The sequence below is a fragment of the Eriocheir sinensis genome, chromosome 54, assembly GCF_024679095.1.
Source record: "Eriocheir sinensis breed Jianghai 21 chromosome 54, ASM2467909v1, whole genome shotgun sequence".
In the NCBI taxonomy this organism is placed as follows: Eukaryota; Metazoa; Arthropoda; class Malacostraca; order Decapoda; family Varunidae; genus Eriocheir; species Eriocheir sinensis.
This window is the reverse complement of record NC_066562.1, coordinates 1,670,128-1,687,918: the sequence shown is the minus strand read 5'-3', so window position 1 is coordinate 1,687,918 and position 17,791 is coordinate 1,670,128. Positions and strand designations below refer to the sequence as shown.

General features: G+C 47.3%; 1 protein-coding gene across 1 annotated transcript in view; it reads right to left on the bottom strand.

Moving 5' to 3' along the window:
* Positions 1–17,791, bottom strand: part of LOC126983517 (receptor-type tyrosine-protein phosphatase F-like) — a gene marked incomplete at its 5' end in the record, with an annotated part of 153,876 nt that overhangs the window by 88,600 nt on the left and 47,485 nt on the right. Inside the window, 3 exon segments of the mRNA XM_050836274.1 lie at positions 2,604–2,748; positions 3,106–3,220; positions 13,987–14,158. Of these exon segments, the coding sequence (XP_050692231.1) occupies positions 2,604–2,748; positions 3,106–3,220; positions 13,987–14,158 (432 nt within the window).

Below are 17,791 nucleotides of genomic sequence, written 5' to 3'. Positions count from 1 at the left end.
ACTGGTGGAAAATACATGTACTGTACTGAGTTTAGTGAGTTCTCCTGCGCTAAACTTGCCATATGTTTTTTACTAGGTAAAAAATCATCCTCCTTTAGTTTTTACTACCTTGGCAGGCAATGTATCATAATAATAACCAAGGTTAGCAACCAAACAGTAACAGAATAAAAGTAAGTATTCTTCTGTATGGTAATAATATAATATGCTGTCATGAAAATGACAACTTCAGGCAACTCTGTCTTAAACCTGGTCCTGTACCAACTACAAACAAGTATTAAACAAGTATGTATCTGGATCCTTGACTGTGCTCAGACTTACAGACCCTAAACTTAAATTTACACTAACCTATGGAGACTTTCATATCACTCAGCAGGATATATATATATATATATATATATATATATATATATATATATATATATATATATATATATATATATATATATATATATATATATATATATATATATATATATATATTAAAAAATATAAAAAAATCTTTTTTTTTATAAAAAAATCACCAACCCTGATCTCCAGCCAGTTGCAGCCATTTTTTCTTGAAGTTACTCCGATTTATGAGCATAAAATGCACTTTTCGCATTCTCTTCCATCTCCCATGAACTGCGTCTTGACCCGCCAAAAAAGCGGTGCTTCTGATTTTATGACTAAACTCGGTATAATGACCTGAGGATGTATTTTTTTCTGATTTCCCGTGAAGTGACTCCTGCTTCCAAGTTGAGACCCCTCAATATGCTTCCACTGCATTCCAAAAGTGATTATCTGTGGAATGAAGCCACGCGTTCCACGGACTTTCTCTACTTCAGCCTCACTCCGCCGGACGCATGAACCTCGCCGCTGGACTTGCTACAACAGTACTGGCGGTGTGGCAAAGATCAATCACATATTTGTTAGTACTCGTTGGGGGATCATTTTGAACTGTTGGGTTTTACGGAGGGCTGAGTTCTTTGCGACCGACCACAGGCATGCTGCTGTAAAACTAAGGACACACTTTAAGTCCATGAAAATCTCAAGATGCAATTCTCCGGGGTACCTCCTCAGAAACCGAGGAGCCAGGCGTGTCGTCAGGAGTATGCAGTGGCAGCCTGGAAATAGTTTGAGGTGCCTGGTACGCAGTAGGACCCTGAGGAGTTATGGGAACTCTCAAAGCTCTCGAGGAGTGCATTGAAGAGCGTCCAACGTCTAGGAGTGGAGTTCCCTTGAGGAAGACACTGGAGAAAATAGATGAAAGTCGTCCTACCAGGCTGGCTGGGGACTAGGAAGGGTATAGAGCTCTCTCACGGAGGACAAGAACCCTTCTGAGGAGGGACAAAAAGATGTGTCAAAGGTTTCCCTAAGGATGTCGAAGGTTGTCTAAATACAAACAACCTCAAACCTGCCTTTCGAGCTCTGAAGAAACCCCGCTTAAAATTCGTTTCTCAAGCGAGTACTACCCGAACGGCTGATGGGCAGAAAGTATTTGATGCGGATGGGCACCGGGCTCACTGAACCGAGTCTTATTGGGCAATTGTACACGACAAAGCCCCCAAGCGGACACCTCCCTCTGACTGGTTTGCAGATGGCGGTTGCTGGTATATATATATATATATATATATATATATATATATATATATATATATATATATATATATATATATATATATATATATATATATATATATATATATATATATAATATTTCGTCTCATCAGCTCCTCTGCTCTTACTGGCAGTCTCCTACACCTTATATTCCATCGCAATGTTGCCTATTTTTCTATCTTCTACTAATATTTTCATGTTGACTGCCCTTCTGAACTTTCTAATCACATTCATCTACCCCTCCCGCTATCCCACTGCACACGACTTTCTATTCTAGTCCATTTCTATTTTATCCAAATTCCTTATGCAAGAGTTGGATTATTTTCATTATTTCACCCCATTTGCTACTAAATTCTGGAGCAGCCTCCCTCTGTCTGTGTTTCGTTTTTTCCTTCCCGCGAGTCCAACACCTTCAAGATGGGAGTATCAAGAGTCCTCTCCAAACTGTCTTTCGCTCTCTTTTGAAATTAGCTCACTTTGGGAGGCGGTGGACGAGTTGTCGGCGTGCGGGCGTCGTGAACCCAAGGACCTAAGTTCGAGTCCCACAGATGCACCTGACAATTTTCAGCCATTGCCGGGTGGCGGACAATTACAAACATGCTGCCCAGATCTTCAGTCAACCGTTACGTCAGTGACTTCAGGTGGAGCACTGGGGGGCAGCATGAGCTAGCAAGAGTCACGCCAGCCACTATAAATAAAACTCACCTGCGCCACCTACGGACTGGGGTCGTCCAAGAGACTCCCCAAGAAAGCCAATGGGGGGGGGAAGATTGCTCCCTCTTGCACGCGGGAGCACGGGCCTTTGCCAAAGGCAGGGAGCCGACAGACCGACTCTATCGGCGATTGAAATCTAGCCGACCAAATCGGTCTGTCGACGAGTACTGGCGTGTCTCTCAGGAGCCAATGGCCCTATAGGGGGCACCTAAAAAAAATTAATAAAAAATGCAGGAGCTGCGCCCGCTGACCTCTTGGTGTGGCGCCCACCACGAAGACAGCACGATGCTCACCTGTAGTAGGCCAGCACACCCAGAAGAATGAGAACCAGCAGCAGCAGCAGCAGCAGGAGCAGGAGGAGGAGGCTGGACGGAGAAGAGTCATATGGCTCAACCACCACCGCCTCCTTCACAATGGGATCGGAGTACACAATTGCTCCTGGAACCACCTCAGAATTACTCATGTTGGTATTTATAGGTATATTTATATATCTACTTTTATCATTTACCTCATCATCATCATTATTGACATCATTATAATCAACATCATCATTTAATGTATGAGAAATAAAGTCTCATTACCCTACTGAATTCTGAGCTCAATACCTACAACTAATATATCTGAAATTGTAAACATGTATATTATTTCCCTCCATCTCTCTCTCTCTCTCTCTCTCTCTCTCTCTCTCTCTCTCTCTCTCTCTCTCTCTCTCTCTCCCCCCCCCCGTGCTGACGGTCGTGCCAGGGAAGAGGTCCGTGTTCCTAGGCACACATTGCCTCTATCCTAGCGACTCACCGAGGAGCTCGTTCACGCCCATCACGCCAACGCTGTACGTGTTGCCACGCTTGAGGGGACAGTTTTCAAAGTGTCTGTACGTGTTTCCGTCTCCTACGACAAATTCAGTTTCGTCCTGCAATAAAAAAACATTTTAGTGCTGATTGAGAAATACTGCCAAAAATTAACGGCATACAACACTGAATCACTTCACTACTAAAGCTTTATCATGACCTCACAAGCATGCATCCACGCTGCCTCAGAGACACCTTTCCTCTGCTACTCATCAGCAAAGACAGTTGTTTTGTGCCCCCGCTGGATAATTACGCCGTAATCTACGTGGAGCCACATTTTTGTTTGTTTAATTAAGTAACCTTGGCACCACGACGCCACAGAGCCAGACTTTCCTTTGGCAAAGGCTCGCGCGTAAAAAACAGTCCTAAACTGGTCATTGTTATTTTTGCCTTTTATTAATGGCGGCACGAAAATAAAATATTTATTCATAGAGTATTCACCTTATGATTGGACCATTCATACCATATATTTTATACTTTGGTTATTTTCAAGAACATTTCTAGTTTCTCTACACAGTGGCCTCAGCTGTTCTCCGCAAGAGTTGAAAACAGTCTGCTGTGGTGGTGAAGATTTTTTTGGCACGAATATTGAAGAAAAGTAATATTTCTTTTTTAGTTGTTGGTTTCGGCAGAAAACCGACGTTCGGGATTCATACAGCACAGCGATTTGAGGTCGAGTTCAACAAAAGTTTCTTTGTGATCAAGTTTAACAATGTTTTAGGTCTGGTGGCTAACATGAACTTGACGTTGAAGTGGCCGCAAGCAAACTGCCGATCATCTATCTTCATCACGCAAAACGATGTTAGATGAATAAAAGGTAGAAGAGAGGCAATAATGCGGCGGAGTTTAATGGGAAGAAAATGTCCTCAGGAAAATGGGAAACGGTAAGTTCATAATGGCTGTGTTCTTGGAACGCCCTCACACATGCGAGGGCTGAGAAGGCCCATGTATAGGGATGTTGTCATATGGGAGGGAAAAAACTAGGTGGGATATAAGACCTTGACAGAAATATAGAACACTGTGCAATGTTATAGTAGGATATCAATGTATTATTATTATTTAATATCACCACGAATTAGGCATACAATTGTCAATGGAAAAACCCACGACAGATAGATCACGCCACCTTATAGGAATGTCGTCCGTCAGTGTTTACCGTCTCAGTTTTGTATACTTAGCACTCCGATGGTGCGTGGAGGTCACCTTGACATACGTGACCAATTGTAACAATTATTTTCCAACCTGTAACTCGCGACTCCTTCACGAGAGTCCGACTGACACACAACGACAGTCGCTCTCGCTCCGTCGCTTCTTGTACATAAAGGCTACGAATATAATTCGCCTTAAGGAAGCTGAAGTCTTAATCAACACCCTTTAAACGCCCCCCGACAAGCCCGTTACATTTGGTTGGCAGCGGTCACCCCGCGCCTGTGCCTTCGCTACCTCGTTCTCCTCCAAGCCACGAGAACTCACCAACAAACTCCGGGGACAGGCGTACAAGGGAAGAAGGAGTCAACGCACCTGCCGTCCGCGGCAATGCACCTGCCGTCCGCGGCAACGCACCTGCCGTCCGCGGCAACGCACCAGCCGTCCGCGGCATCTCACAAGGCGCCAGCTACGTGCAACTCACAAGGCGCCAGCTACAAGCATCGCACAAGGCGCCAGCTACGTGCAACTCACAAGGCGCCAGCTACAAGCATCTCACAAGGCGCCAGCTACGTGCAACTCACAAGGCGCCAGCTACAAGCATCTCACAAGGCGCCAGCTACGTGCAACTCACAAGGCGCCAGCTACAAGCAACTCACAAGGCGCCAGCTACAAGCATCTCACAAGGCGCCAGCGCTACGTGCAACTCACAAGGCGCCAGCTACAAGCATCTCACAAGGCGCCAGCTACGTGCAACTCACAAGGCGCCAGCTACAAGCATCTCACTAGGCGCCAGCTACGTGCAACTCACAAGGCGCCAGCTACGTGCAACTCACTAGGCGCCAGCTACAAGCACCTCACCAGGCGCCGGCTACAAGCAACTCTACAGGCGTCCAGCCTACAAGCCTACAGGCTCTACAGCCTCCAAGCCTCGAGCACACCAGCAGCAACTCTACAGGCGTCCAGCCTACAAGCCTCGAGCACACCAGCAGCAACTCTACAGGCGTCCAGCCTACAAGCCTCGAGCACACCAGCAGCAACTCTACAGGCGTCCAGCCTACAAGCCTCGAGCACACCAGCTATAAGCAACTCTACAGGCGTCCAGCCTACAAGCCTCGAGCACACCAGCTTCAAGCAACTCTACAGGCGTCAAGCCTACGCAGCCGAACGCGAGGGCCACAATCTACAAGCCGCTCCCCCGCTTCAAGCCAGCACTGCTACGAACACTGCAAGCCACTCCACGATACGGCGGAAGTATTCACACCAGCAAGGAGGAGGCACGCCCCGCTGACCTTGGGACACCCCACATGCCCCTCGCTCCACAGCTGGAGGCACCACCGCCGCTGCCGGGAGCATCGGCCCAAACCTCTTCCGGCAAACAGTCAGCAAGGGTACCCGCGGCCATCTCCCGGTGACTGCAAGCTGTTCCCACTACCGTTTCTTGCAAGGCGTCTTCTCAAGAGGTTACACACCCAAGTCGTCTTATCTGCCACCGCCGCCCATCTCTTACTATAACAAGGACGACGCGGCCATCATACGTCTGGCGGCAGTGTACCGGCTCCCAGCCGCGCAACCGCGGCCGCTCTATTTGCTGGGTCAGCAGTTTTTCAACCTCCATTGCGAGTCCTCCGATGTCAGCCCATCCCTCACCTCTCACCGCCGCTGTGGCCGCGGCCGTGCAGGGGCACGATTTTTTATTTCTGTGTTCCTAACACTGTTATTCAGTCATAATTGTGAGAGTAACGTTCATTCGCATACGATATTGATTCTTTCTTATTGTTTGCTAGCGAGTCTATTGAGTATAGTGTGAGTTACCTGATCAAAGTTAATCTTCATCAGTGTGCCCTGCCTCCGTTTTCTTTTCACCGCTCGAGAGAAAACGTGAGCTTCAATGGTATACTCGTATGTATATCTCGTATGTATATCTCGTATGTGACTAATTCCCTTAATTCATTGTCTTTCGCGAACAAAACAGAGTTTGCGGAAACCCTGGAAGAAACGCTGCCTGATTATTTGCATCTCCCCTACCTGTACCCTGGATTTTTTGTGCCAATGTTTCTGATGTTCGTCAGTCTCGTCGTCATGTGCTACCTTATTAGGAGGAACTCTGTCCTGCACGATTATTTGGTTGTGCAGACACGGCGACTGGATGCAGGGAGGCCACTGGCAAGGTAGTTTTTCCTTTTCTCGGACAAGTCAGGGGACCGAAACCTGGCTGCTCCTATACTTACCTTGTACTGTGTTTCACTACTGTATTTTTTTTTTAGGAGCTAGATGAACGTTTCCTTGTCTGTAACTATGCCAGTTGATAGTTTCTTATACATGTGTCCTTATATTTATCTTTTGAGAGGTTTCTTATGTTTCATGTCACACACGTTGTGGTTTCCCTCTCCCTATTTATATTATAACTCCACATCTGTTCTTACATAGCCAGTGTTTTAATGTAATTGTATCATAGGCAGTCTGCTTGACAAACTCCCGCTTTGTATGTTCATGGTAACTAGACTGCTATTTAGATTTTTGTATATCGCGAGGTCGCGATCACTGGTAGGTGACCGAGCAGTGTTATAGTTGGATATCAATGTATTATTATTATTTAATATCACCACGAATTAGGCATACAATTGTCAGTGGAAAAACCCACGACAGATAGATCACGCCACCTTATAGGAATGTCGTCCGTCAGTGTTTACCGTCTCAGTTTTGTATACTTAGCACTCCGATGGTGCGTGGAGGTCACCTTGACATACGTGACCAATTGTAACAATTATTTTCCAACCTGTAACTCGCGACTCCTTCACGAGAGTCCGACTGACACACAACGACAGTCGCTCTCGCTCCGTCGCTTCTTGTACATAAAGGCTACGAATATAATTCGCCTTAAGGAAGCTGAAGTCTTAATCAACACCCTTTAAACGCCCCCCGACAAGCCCGTTACAGCAAGATGATGTAGCAAGAGATGAGACATGAAGTTTCCACTTGAGATTTTCAGTCAATGAGAAACCCTTAATGTACGGCAGAGGCAGCTGTGTCTGGACGGGTAACACAGCACACTCAACCCCCCGAGCTGCGTCCGTCTTCCCCTCTTCCTAAATAACAGGACGAGGGTGTGTTTCCCAGGGGCAGGGGTGGGCCATATATCAGACAGGATTGAGGCGTGTATGGCAAGCGAGGGATCGAACCCCATTGTCTTTCTCAGCTGTGGCGGAAACGACGTTTCTCGTGTGCCAAGCGAGGACCTTCTCAGGCGTTTTAGAGAATTGTTAGGCAGGATACGTGACGCTGGTGGGTCGCCAGTAGTGTGTGGCGTCCTGCCAAGGAGGGGCGTTGGCGATGGATGGCTGTCCAGGGCGATAGCAGTGAACAGCAGACTTGCTGAGCACTGCGGGCGCAATGGGTGGCTGTTCGTCGACAATTGGGACCTCTTCTTTGGCAACGACGCCCTCTACGCCCGTGACGGGATACACTTGACGTTCAAGGGTGTTGAGGCTCTCTCAGACTCCCTTGAGCGAGCACTTGGTACCCTGAGGGATTTTTTAGTATAGGCGAGGGGGGGAGGAGTAATGGGAGCAATGGGAGGAGTAATGGGAGGGGACATCTAGCTCATAATATAACCAGGCAGCTTAGAAGTAATTCTAGGGGAGTAACAGAGGACGGGCTAAGAATCTTCTATACTAACAGCAGGAGCCTCAGAAACAAGATAGACTTACTAAGGGGTGAAGCTTGTTCAGAAAATTTTGACATAATAGCGATCACCGAAACATGGATAGACACTGCTAATACAAATTTTAGATCAGAATTTGAAATAACGGGTTATCAGATGTTTCACAAAGACAGAAGGGGCAGAAAGGGAGGTGGAGTTGCGCTATATGTTAAAGACTCACTTAAATGTTTAGTTAACAACTCAGTCAAAACTAACATGGATTCAGAATCAGTTTGGGTGGACGTTTACAAAGGGAAAGAAAAACTAACTCTAGGAGTTATATACTGTACAGGCCACCCAACCTTAACAGGCAGGACACGAGTATATTACTACAGGAGATTGGCAGGGCGAGTATGAGTAGAAATGTCTGCGTAATGGGGGACTTTAATTATAGGAATATAGACTGGGAAGATCTAGTGGGTGACCTGGAAGCCGAGGACTTTCTTGAAGTTATACAAGATAATTTCCTTAAGCAGGTAGTTACTGAGCCTACCAGAGGAGATAACATATTAGACTTAGTCCTAACCAATAATGGGAACTTGCTACGTGAGTTGGAGGTGGGCGGAGAGTTAGGAAATAGTGATCACAGAACGGTTCGTTGTAGCTTAGACTGGGCGGTAACCCGCGAACCAAACCCAGTGTTAGTGCCAGATTTTAGAAGAGCAAACTACAAGGGGCTTCGAAGACATCTTGAAGGGGTAAACTGGGATAATTTAGGGATTCATGAGGGCCAGAACTGCGGATTGGAGAGCCAGGAGAACCAGGTAGAAATGTCTTACAATAATTTAGTTAGAGTAATAGTAGAGGGGCAAGAACAGCATATACCACAGCGAACACTTAGAAAAGAAAACAATGATCCTAAGTGGATGACTCGTGGACTAAAACACGAGATTGGGTTAAAGAAGGGAATTTATCAGAAAATAAAGAATGGAGAAACACATCTCAGGGGCCGGTACGTCGAACTATCTAGATTAGTTAAGAAAAACACCAGGATAGCAAAAAAGAACTATGAGATCAAAGTAGCAAATGAGGCGAAAAGTAATCCTAAGGGCTTCTTTCAGATGTATAGAACAAAAACACGGGAGAAAATTGGACCGCTGAAAACAAACACAGGGGAGCTAGTAGAAAATTACGAAAATATGAGCACATTGTTGAACGACTACTTCCTTTCAGTATTCACACAGGAGGATCGAACGACTATACCGGAAAGAGTTCAGGTGTACGAGGGCGGGGATAGCGATAAATTGAGGGATATAATCATTACCAGGCAAGTAGTTCAGGATGAGATAGATAAGCTTAAGAAGAACAAGTCGCCAGGTCCTGACGGGACATTTCCGAGGGTATTAAAGGAGTTAGGTGATGTACTCAGTGACCCACTAACCGACATCTTTAAGATGTCGGTAAATACTGGCTATGTGCCGAGCCTATGGAAAGTAGCTAATGTGACGCCGATTTTTAAAAAAGGGGACAGGTCAGTTGCTTCAAACTATCGCCCAATTAGCTTAACATCGGTTATAGGGAAGATGCTGGAGTCCATAATAGCCAGGAACATTCGGGAGCATTTAGAGAAACACAGCTTAATTCACGAAGTTGCAGCATGGGTTCACAAAAGGTAGGTCATGCCTCACCAATCTCTTGTCCTTCTACAATAAAGTATTTGAGGCGGTTGACAGAGATGAAAATTATGATGTAATCTATCTTGATTTTAGTAAAGCGTTTGACAAAGTTCCTCACCAACGACTGTTGCTTAAATTACAGGCTCACGGAGTAGAGGGTAAAGTTTTGAACTGGGTCAAGGCGTGGCTTAGCAATAGGAAGCAAAGAGTGCAAATCAATGGTAAAAGATCTGACTGGGGATGTGTTACGAGTGGGGTCCCACAAGGTTCGGTATTAGGTCCACTTTTGTTTATTATTTATATCAATGACTTAGATACAGGAATTAGTAGTGATGTTAGTAAATTTGCAGATAATACCAAGATCGGTAGAGTAATTGAGTCGGATCAGGACGCTAGTATTCTCCAAGGTGAACTCAGCAGATTATATGACTGGGCGGATAAATGGCAGATGGAGTTCAATGTAGGGAAGTGCAGTATTCTGAGTGTAGGTAGGAACAACCCCTCACATAACTATTGCTTAAATGACACTCTCATAAGTAGGTCTGGGTGCGAGAGGGATTTAGGGGTCTTAGTGAGCTCTGATCTCCGTCCAAGGGCACAATGCATTCAAGCTAGAAATCGAGCTAATAGGGTACTGGGATTTATTTCAAGGAGCGGAAGCAACAGAAGCCCCGAAGTCTTCCTCAAACTATATTTAGCATTAGTTACGTAGACCTCATCTTGACTATGCGGTTCAGTTCTGGTCACCTTACTATAGAATGGATATCAAAATGTTAGAATCGGTGCAGAGGAGAATGACTAAGATGATTCAGGGGTTGAGAAACTTGCCATACGAGGGAAGACTCAAACAGTTAAACTTGCATTCTCTAGAAAGGCGAAGGGTGCGTGGAGACATGATCGAGGTTTATCAATGGATGAAGGGCTTTAATAAGGGAGACATTCATAAGGTTTTGTTGGTAAGAGAACCGGGTAGGACACGAAGTAATGGGTTTAAACTGGATAAATTCAGATTCAACAGGGACATAGGCAAAAATTGGTTTACTAACAGGGTGGTGGATGAGTGGAATAGGCTTAGCAGTCATGTGGTGAGTGCCAATACAATTGTCACATTCAAAAATAGACTAGATAAATTCATGGACAGCGATATTAGGTGGGGTTAGATACACGGGAGCTTAGGGTCAAAGGAGCTGCCTCGTACAGGCCTACCGGCCTCTTGTAGACTCCTGCGTTCTTATGTTCTTATGTTCTTATGTTCTAACTGTTCTGTCCGCTGAACGTGCCAGACCCTGAGCGCGTGTTAGCATCCCCTCAGCCTTAGTTAGTGTTAGAGAGTAAAATTTAAGAATACTTTTATGGCATCCAGTACTTGACTTGTTTGCTTGGGAAGAGGGAATCCACCGGAACACGAATCACACCCGCCACTTCTACGGGTGACCGCAGGGTGACGCAGACAAGACACAAGCTCGTCGAGCCAGACCCGGGGTTAGGTGAGCTCTTCTTGTGGGTGCCTGGAAAATTCTGAACCTCTCGAAGGATCAGTGAGTACCCCATCTGTCAGATGAACTCAGGAGGCTGAGAGTGGACATACCGGTGCTGTCTGAGGCGACGAGACCTGGAAATGGAGAGACCAGTAGTGGGGGTGACACCTACTACTGGTCAGGCCAGAGCAATGGTGCACGTCTTAGAGGAGGAGCTATAGCCGTTTCTTGGGAACTGTAGTCCCCTGTTGTTGAGGTTGCTATGGTTGACGAGCGTATGATTCTGGTCTGGTTGAAGCAGGTTTCTTATCTTATTGCCGTAGACGCCCCTGCCTATTATGTGAACTTGAGGAGAAAAAGATTTATGCACAGCTCAACTACGTAGTCTACCAGTGCCCCCCCCCCCCCCCCTGTGACGCACTAGTTGTTTTAGGCGATTTCAATGCAGTCACTGGCACAGAGAGCGTTGGCTACGAGTTGTGCGTCCACCCAACTCCTCCGTTCACCCAACTCCTCCGTTCACCCAACTCCTCCGTTCACCCAACTCCTCCGTCCACCCAACTCCTCCGTTCACCCAACTCCTCCGTCCACCCAACTCCTCCGTCCACCCAACTCCTCCGTTCACCCAACTCCTCCGTTCACCCAACTCCTCCGTCCACCCAACTCCTCCGTTCACCCAACTCCTCCGTCCACCCAACTCCTCCGTTCACCCAACTCCTCCGTTCACCCAACTCCTCCGTCCACCCAACTCCTCCGTCCACCCAACTCCTCCGTCCACCCAACTCCTCCGTTCACCCAACTCCTCCGTTCACCCAACTCCTCCGTCCACCCAACTCCTCCGTTCACCCAACTCCTCCGTTCACCCAACTCCTCCGTCCACCCAACTCCTCCGTTCACCCAACTCCTCCGTTCACCCAACTCCTCCGTCCACCCAACTCCTCCGTTCACCCAACTCCTCCGTTCACCCAACTCCTCCGTCCACCCAACTCCTCCGTTCACCCAACTCCTCCGTCCACCCAACTCCTCCGTTCACCCAACTCCTCCGTTCACCCAACTCCTCCGTTCACCCAACTCCTCCGTCCACCCAACTCCTCCGTTCACCCAACTCCTCCGTTCACCCAACTCCTCCGTTCACCCAACTCCTCCGTCCACCCAACTCCTCCGTTCACCCAACTCCTCCGTCCACCCAACTCCTCCGTTCACCCAACTCCTCCGTCCACCCAACTCCTCCGTTCACCCAACTCCTCCGTTCACCCAACTCCTCCGTCCACCCAACTCCTCCGTCCACCCAACTCCTCCGTTCACCCAACTCCTCCGTCCACCCAACTCCTCCGTCCACCCAACTCCTCCGTTCACCCAACTCCTCCGTCCACCCAACTCCTCCGTTCACCCAACTCCTCCGTCCACCCAACTCCTCCGTTCACCCAACTCCTCCGTTCACCCAACTCCTCCGTCCACCCAACTCCTCCGTCCACCCAACTCCTCCGTTCACCCAACTCCTCCGTTCACCCAACTCCTCCGTCCACCCAACTCCTCCGTCCACCCAACTCCTCCGTTCACCCAACTCCTCCGTCCACCCAACTCCTCCGTCCACCCAACTCCTCCGTCCACCCAACGCCTCCGTCCACCCAACTCCTCCGTTCACCCAACTCCTCCGTTCACCCAACTCCTCCGTTCACCCAACTCCTCCGTTCACCCAACTCCTCCGTCCACCCAACTCCTCCGTCCACCCAACTCCTCCGTCCACCCAACTCCTCCGTCCACCCAACTCCTCCGTTCACCCAACTCCTCCGTTCACCCAACGCCTCCGTTCACCCAACGCCTCCGTCCACCCAACGCCTCCGTTCACCCAACGCCTCCGTTCACCCAACGCCTCCGTTCACCCAACTCCTCCGTTCACCCAACTCCTCCGTTCACCCAACTCCTCCGTTCACCCAACGCCTCCGTTCACCCAACTCCTCCGTTCACCCAACTCCTCCGTTCACCCAACGCCTCCGTTCACCCAACTCCTCCGTTCACCCAACTCCTCCGGCAACAATAACATAAATAGCTCACTTCTGAACTTCGCAAATACTCGACTTGGTGTGGCAAACAAAATCCATCACAACCCCGTTAGTACTCGTAGGATGATCCTTCAGAAGAACTATGGGGTTTTCCGGAGTGCTGAGTTCTTTGCGACCGACCATGGACAGACTCGTTGTTGCAAGCGGAGGATACGTATCAGCTCCAAAAGAATCTCAAGACGCAACCCTCCGGGGTAGAAATGCTGAGAGTCCGGCCGTGTGCTCAGGAGTGTGTAGTGGCAATCTCAGGTCGGTTTCAGGTGGTATGTACTCCGAAGAACCAAGGGGAGATGTGGGATACCTTCAAACATGAAACTCTCCAAGCTGCCGAGGAGTGCATTATAGAGCGTCCAAAGTAAAGGAGTGAAGTTGCCTCGAGAGAGACACTGGAGAATAGAGAAGAGAGTCGTACTGACAGACTGGATCGAGTCGAGCGATACTGGACTCTGCCACGAAGGACTTGAACCGTTCTGAGTAGGGATAACAGGACGCTCGTCAGAGGTGCCGCCGAGGATGTCGACAGTTGACTTGATGCAAAGGACTTTAGGCCTGCCTTCCGAGCTCTGGAGAAGCTTGCTGTTACCTCTGGTGGGCGCAGTTACTGTCTGGTTGAGAAAATTACCTTGTAGTACTTTCAGAAAATCCTCGGGTTCTAGATCTCCCACCAAGTCTTCTCATTATGCAGACATTTTTGCTCCTGCTCGCCCTGCCAACCTCTTGTAGTAATATGTCAGATAGATAAATAGATAGGGGTAAACAGAACAATAGCGTTTAAGATGCTTACAGTAGATCTTCCGCTGCATATAGTACATGGCACCGTACCTGATCCAGTTGAGCTGCGACCCAAACCTGCTCTCCGCACCGTCCTCCACTGCCCGAGGCGCTCCTCGTCGCCCTCGTCTTGTGGTGTTGTGTCTCAAATAGCCTCCTCACTTCAGCACTTAAGTCTAGTGCTTTGTTTGGGGTTTCGGCTTCAACAAAGACGATCACCGAGCTGAGGAAAAAAAGATGTTTGGGGTCTGGTATGTAACTTGAAGATGAAAGTCATAATACATGGATAATTATTGTAGATTTTCACTGTGACAGGGCAACTCATTCATTATTTCACTGGAAGAGAAAGCAACTAGAAATATATGACAACTGCTGAATTTTGCTCTGATACTGTAGCTGCACGCTCTCTAAAGGCAAGTCCTCATACTCTCCACACCACAATGCTTACCCCTTACACACACACACACACACACACACACACACCGCTACCTCGTTTTTTTCAAGTTTCATGATAGCTAAACTAAATTAAGCCTCGGAGTCCCCAACTGGGGAGGGGAGGGGGCAGAAATGCTCCCGACCATAATAATTGGTGTCTGGCTAACTCTTCCAGCTTTATCTGCACCTCTTCATCTTGCAACATTCGCGCTCCTTCCTCTAACCTCCATTATGTGGAACACCATCTCTCCTCCTCTGAATCTCACCTTCTCTTCCTCACCGAAACACAGGTCTCCGAGGCTACTGACAGTAATCTCTACTCTGTTCCCTCCTACTATCTCTGTCCTAAATTTCACTCCAAAGCTGGATGTTGCGTCTATGTACGCAACGACATCACTTGCTCTCGTGTTCACGACCTTGAATCTTCAGAATTTTCCACCATCTGGCAAAGACTTCAATGTCATTATAATACTAAGTAAAATTGTGCTGTCTGTCTTCTATCAACTATACATTTTTTCCCTTCGCTGAAATCTCCATCTTAGATTTCAATGTTCACCACATGCTTTGGCTTTGATCCTTTCACCAACCAGCCTGGTGAACAAGCCTACACCTTTGCTCTCCTCACTGATCTAGTGCAGTTGGTTCAGCACCCTACGCGTATCCCCGACCACCTTGGAGACACGCCCAACCTACTAGACCTCTTCCTAACCTCTGCCCCTTCGGCTTATTGTGTTAAACTGTTCTCTCCGTTGGTCTCACGTTCTTTCTCTATCCCTCATGCTTGAGAGCCTTGGTTCACGCTTGTCAAAGAGAGAGAGAGGCAGCTCATAAAAGGTAGCAGAGTCTTCGCATTCCTGCTAATCATGATCTTTACATTTCCACCCGGAATAGTGCCAAATCTATTGTCCAACTTCCTCATAACTTTCATCAATAGAAAATGCCAAACTCTTTGTTTCCCTGATTCTTCCCGAGACTTCTGACACCTAGCCAAAAATATCTCCAACATTTTACTTCTTCACCTTTCCCACCTCTCCGTACTCGCTACGACATTACTGCTGTCACATATGTTTCTGAGGCTGAACTCTTCGTTTGAACTTTCTCTAAAAATTCCACTCTGGGCGATTCAGGGCATATTCCTCCCACTCATCCCCCCTCTGACTAATTTAAATTCTCGAGAGCGATCTTATCTCTGGCCTCAGTCCTCAGAAGGCTTACGGGCCTGATGGAGTGCCTCCTATTGTCCTTATAATCTGTGGTTCCTTGCTGATTCCTCCCTAGGCAAATTATTTCCTCTCTTCCTTTCAAAATCTAACTTTTCTTGCTGCTTGAAGTACGCCTACAATTGTAGACGGCACTGTTGTCACTACTAAGGCCTTTGAGCTGGTGCTTCGCCCTAATTTTGTTTCATGGCTGACTGATTTCCTCAGCGCACGCCAGCAAATAATTCACTCCCTGGGCTCTGCTTCCTCCCCTCAAAAGCTGACGTGTGGCGTCCCGCAAGGCACCAGAGTTGGTGCTCAACTGGAAGCTGCACGTCTCCAATACCGTTAGAGCAGCCTCCTACAAGCTGTAGATGCTGCGAAGACTCAGTGCGCTGGGGGCACCGACTGCTGACCTGTGCAGTATATACACATCATTAATACTGCCAAAACTCATGTATGCCTCCCCTGCGTGGTCATCCTCCCTTACCCTCACCCAACAACAGCAGCTTGAGAGGGTACAGAAGAGGGCATTCAGGGTCATTCTAGGCCCTGCTTACAACACCTACGACAATGCCCTGACCACCCTGAGTCTCCCGAGGCTCTCTGACAGGCACCAGGACGCCCTCAGAAAATTCAGAATCACCTTGTTCCTTGTTCCACCACCCTCGCCACAGCCACCTGCCACCCGACGCGCCTCCCCTCCCCCCACCCCCCGTTTCACCAGGCACCACCATAAACTCATCCCCTTTAGGGCGCCGCGAACCGACCGTTTCAAACGAAGCGCGGTGCCGGCGATAGTGCGGATGATAAACAATGCCCATTAGTGATAGCCCTGTTAACCCAAAGGGCCGCGGTGCAGATTGGCACCTCGCCGCCATCCTCTCTGTGCCCCCTCCACGCTGCCCTCCCTCTCCCTTTTTGTCTCTATTTTTAGCTTTCCCAAACCCTCCCCAACCATCCCCACTCTCTCTCCCTTTAGCGTAGTATTAGATTTATGTATTTACCATTTGTATATTTTCAGCCTAGCGGCTGCCCTAACTTAAAAAAAACATGTTATTATTCCTATCATTATTATTATAGTTATTATTATTATTATTATTATTATTATTATTATTATTATTATTATTATTATTATTATTATTATTATTATTATTATTATTTTCATCATTTTTATTATTATTAAGGGTGACCGTTCCAATCCCTCAAACTACCGTTCTAAAGCTTTACTTTCCTGAGGTTTTTTTTCTAAATCTTTTGAATCAATCTTTAACCGAAATATTCTTAAGCTCTGTCAACTTTGATCTGATCGCCAGCTTGAGTTCCGTTAGGGGCATTGCACTGGTGACCTTGCCTTCCTGACTGACTCCTGGTCATCCTCTCCTAGCCATTTCGGTGAAACTTCCCTGTTGCCTCAGACACCTCCAAAGTTTTTAACAGAGGGTGGCACAAATCCCTGCCTTATGGAGTACCCTTCTACGGATTATATCCCTTACTCTGTACTTTCATCTCCAGTTTCCTTTCTGGCCTATCTATCTCTGCGGTGGTAGACGGTCACTGTTCTTCCATTAAACCTATTAACAGTGGTGTCCCACGGGGCTCTGTTCATTAATTAATTAATTAATTAATTAATTAATTAATGTTCATTCTCTTTTCATTAATGATATTTTTTCCAAAATAAATTGTTCCATTCACTAGTGCGCCGCTGAGTCTACCCTGCATTATTCAACATCTTTTGGTAGAAGATCCTACCAACAGGATTTGCATGATTCTAGGCTTGACGCTGCAGAACGCTTAACCTCAGTTCTTGGCATCATTTCCGAATTGAGCAGGAGAAACTCGGTATCCTTCAATGCCTCAAAAACTGAGTTTCTCCACCTGCCAGCTTGACACAATAATCCAAACACCTATCCCCTATTCTTCGAGAACATACCGCTGTAACCTTGTCCTTAACTCTAAATATTAACTAGAAACTTCATTATCTCCTCTCACTAAATCAGATTCCTCAAGGTTAGGCAGTTTGTATCGTCTCCGCCAGTTTTTATTATTCCTCCCTCTCAGATCCTGTCCATATACAGCAATGGATCCCAAAGTGAGGGGTACGCCCTCCTTGGGGGCGTGAGCTGGATACAAGGGGGCGTGGTTCTGTCTGTCAAAAAATGCAGTTTTGCAAGAAATGAATACACAAACACACACACATGAAGGAGTAACACTGTGTTTGA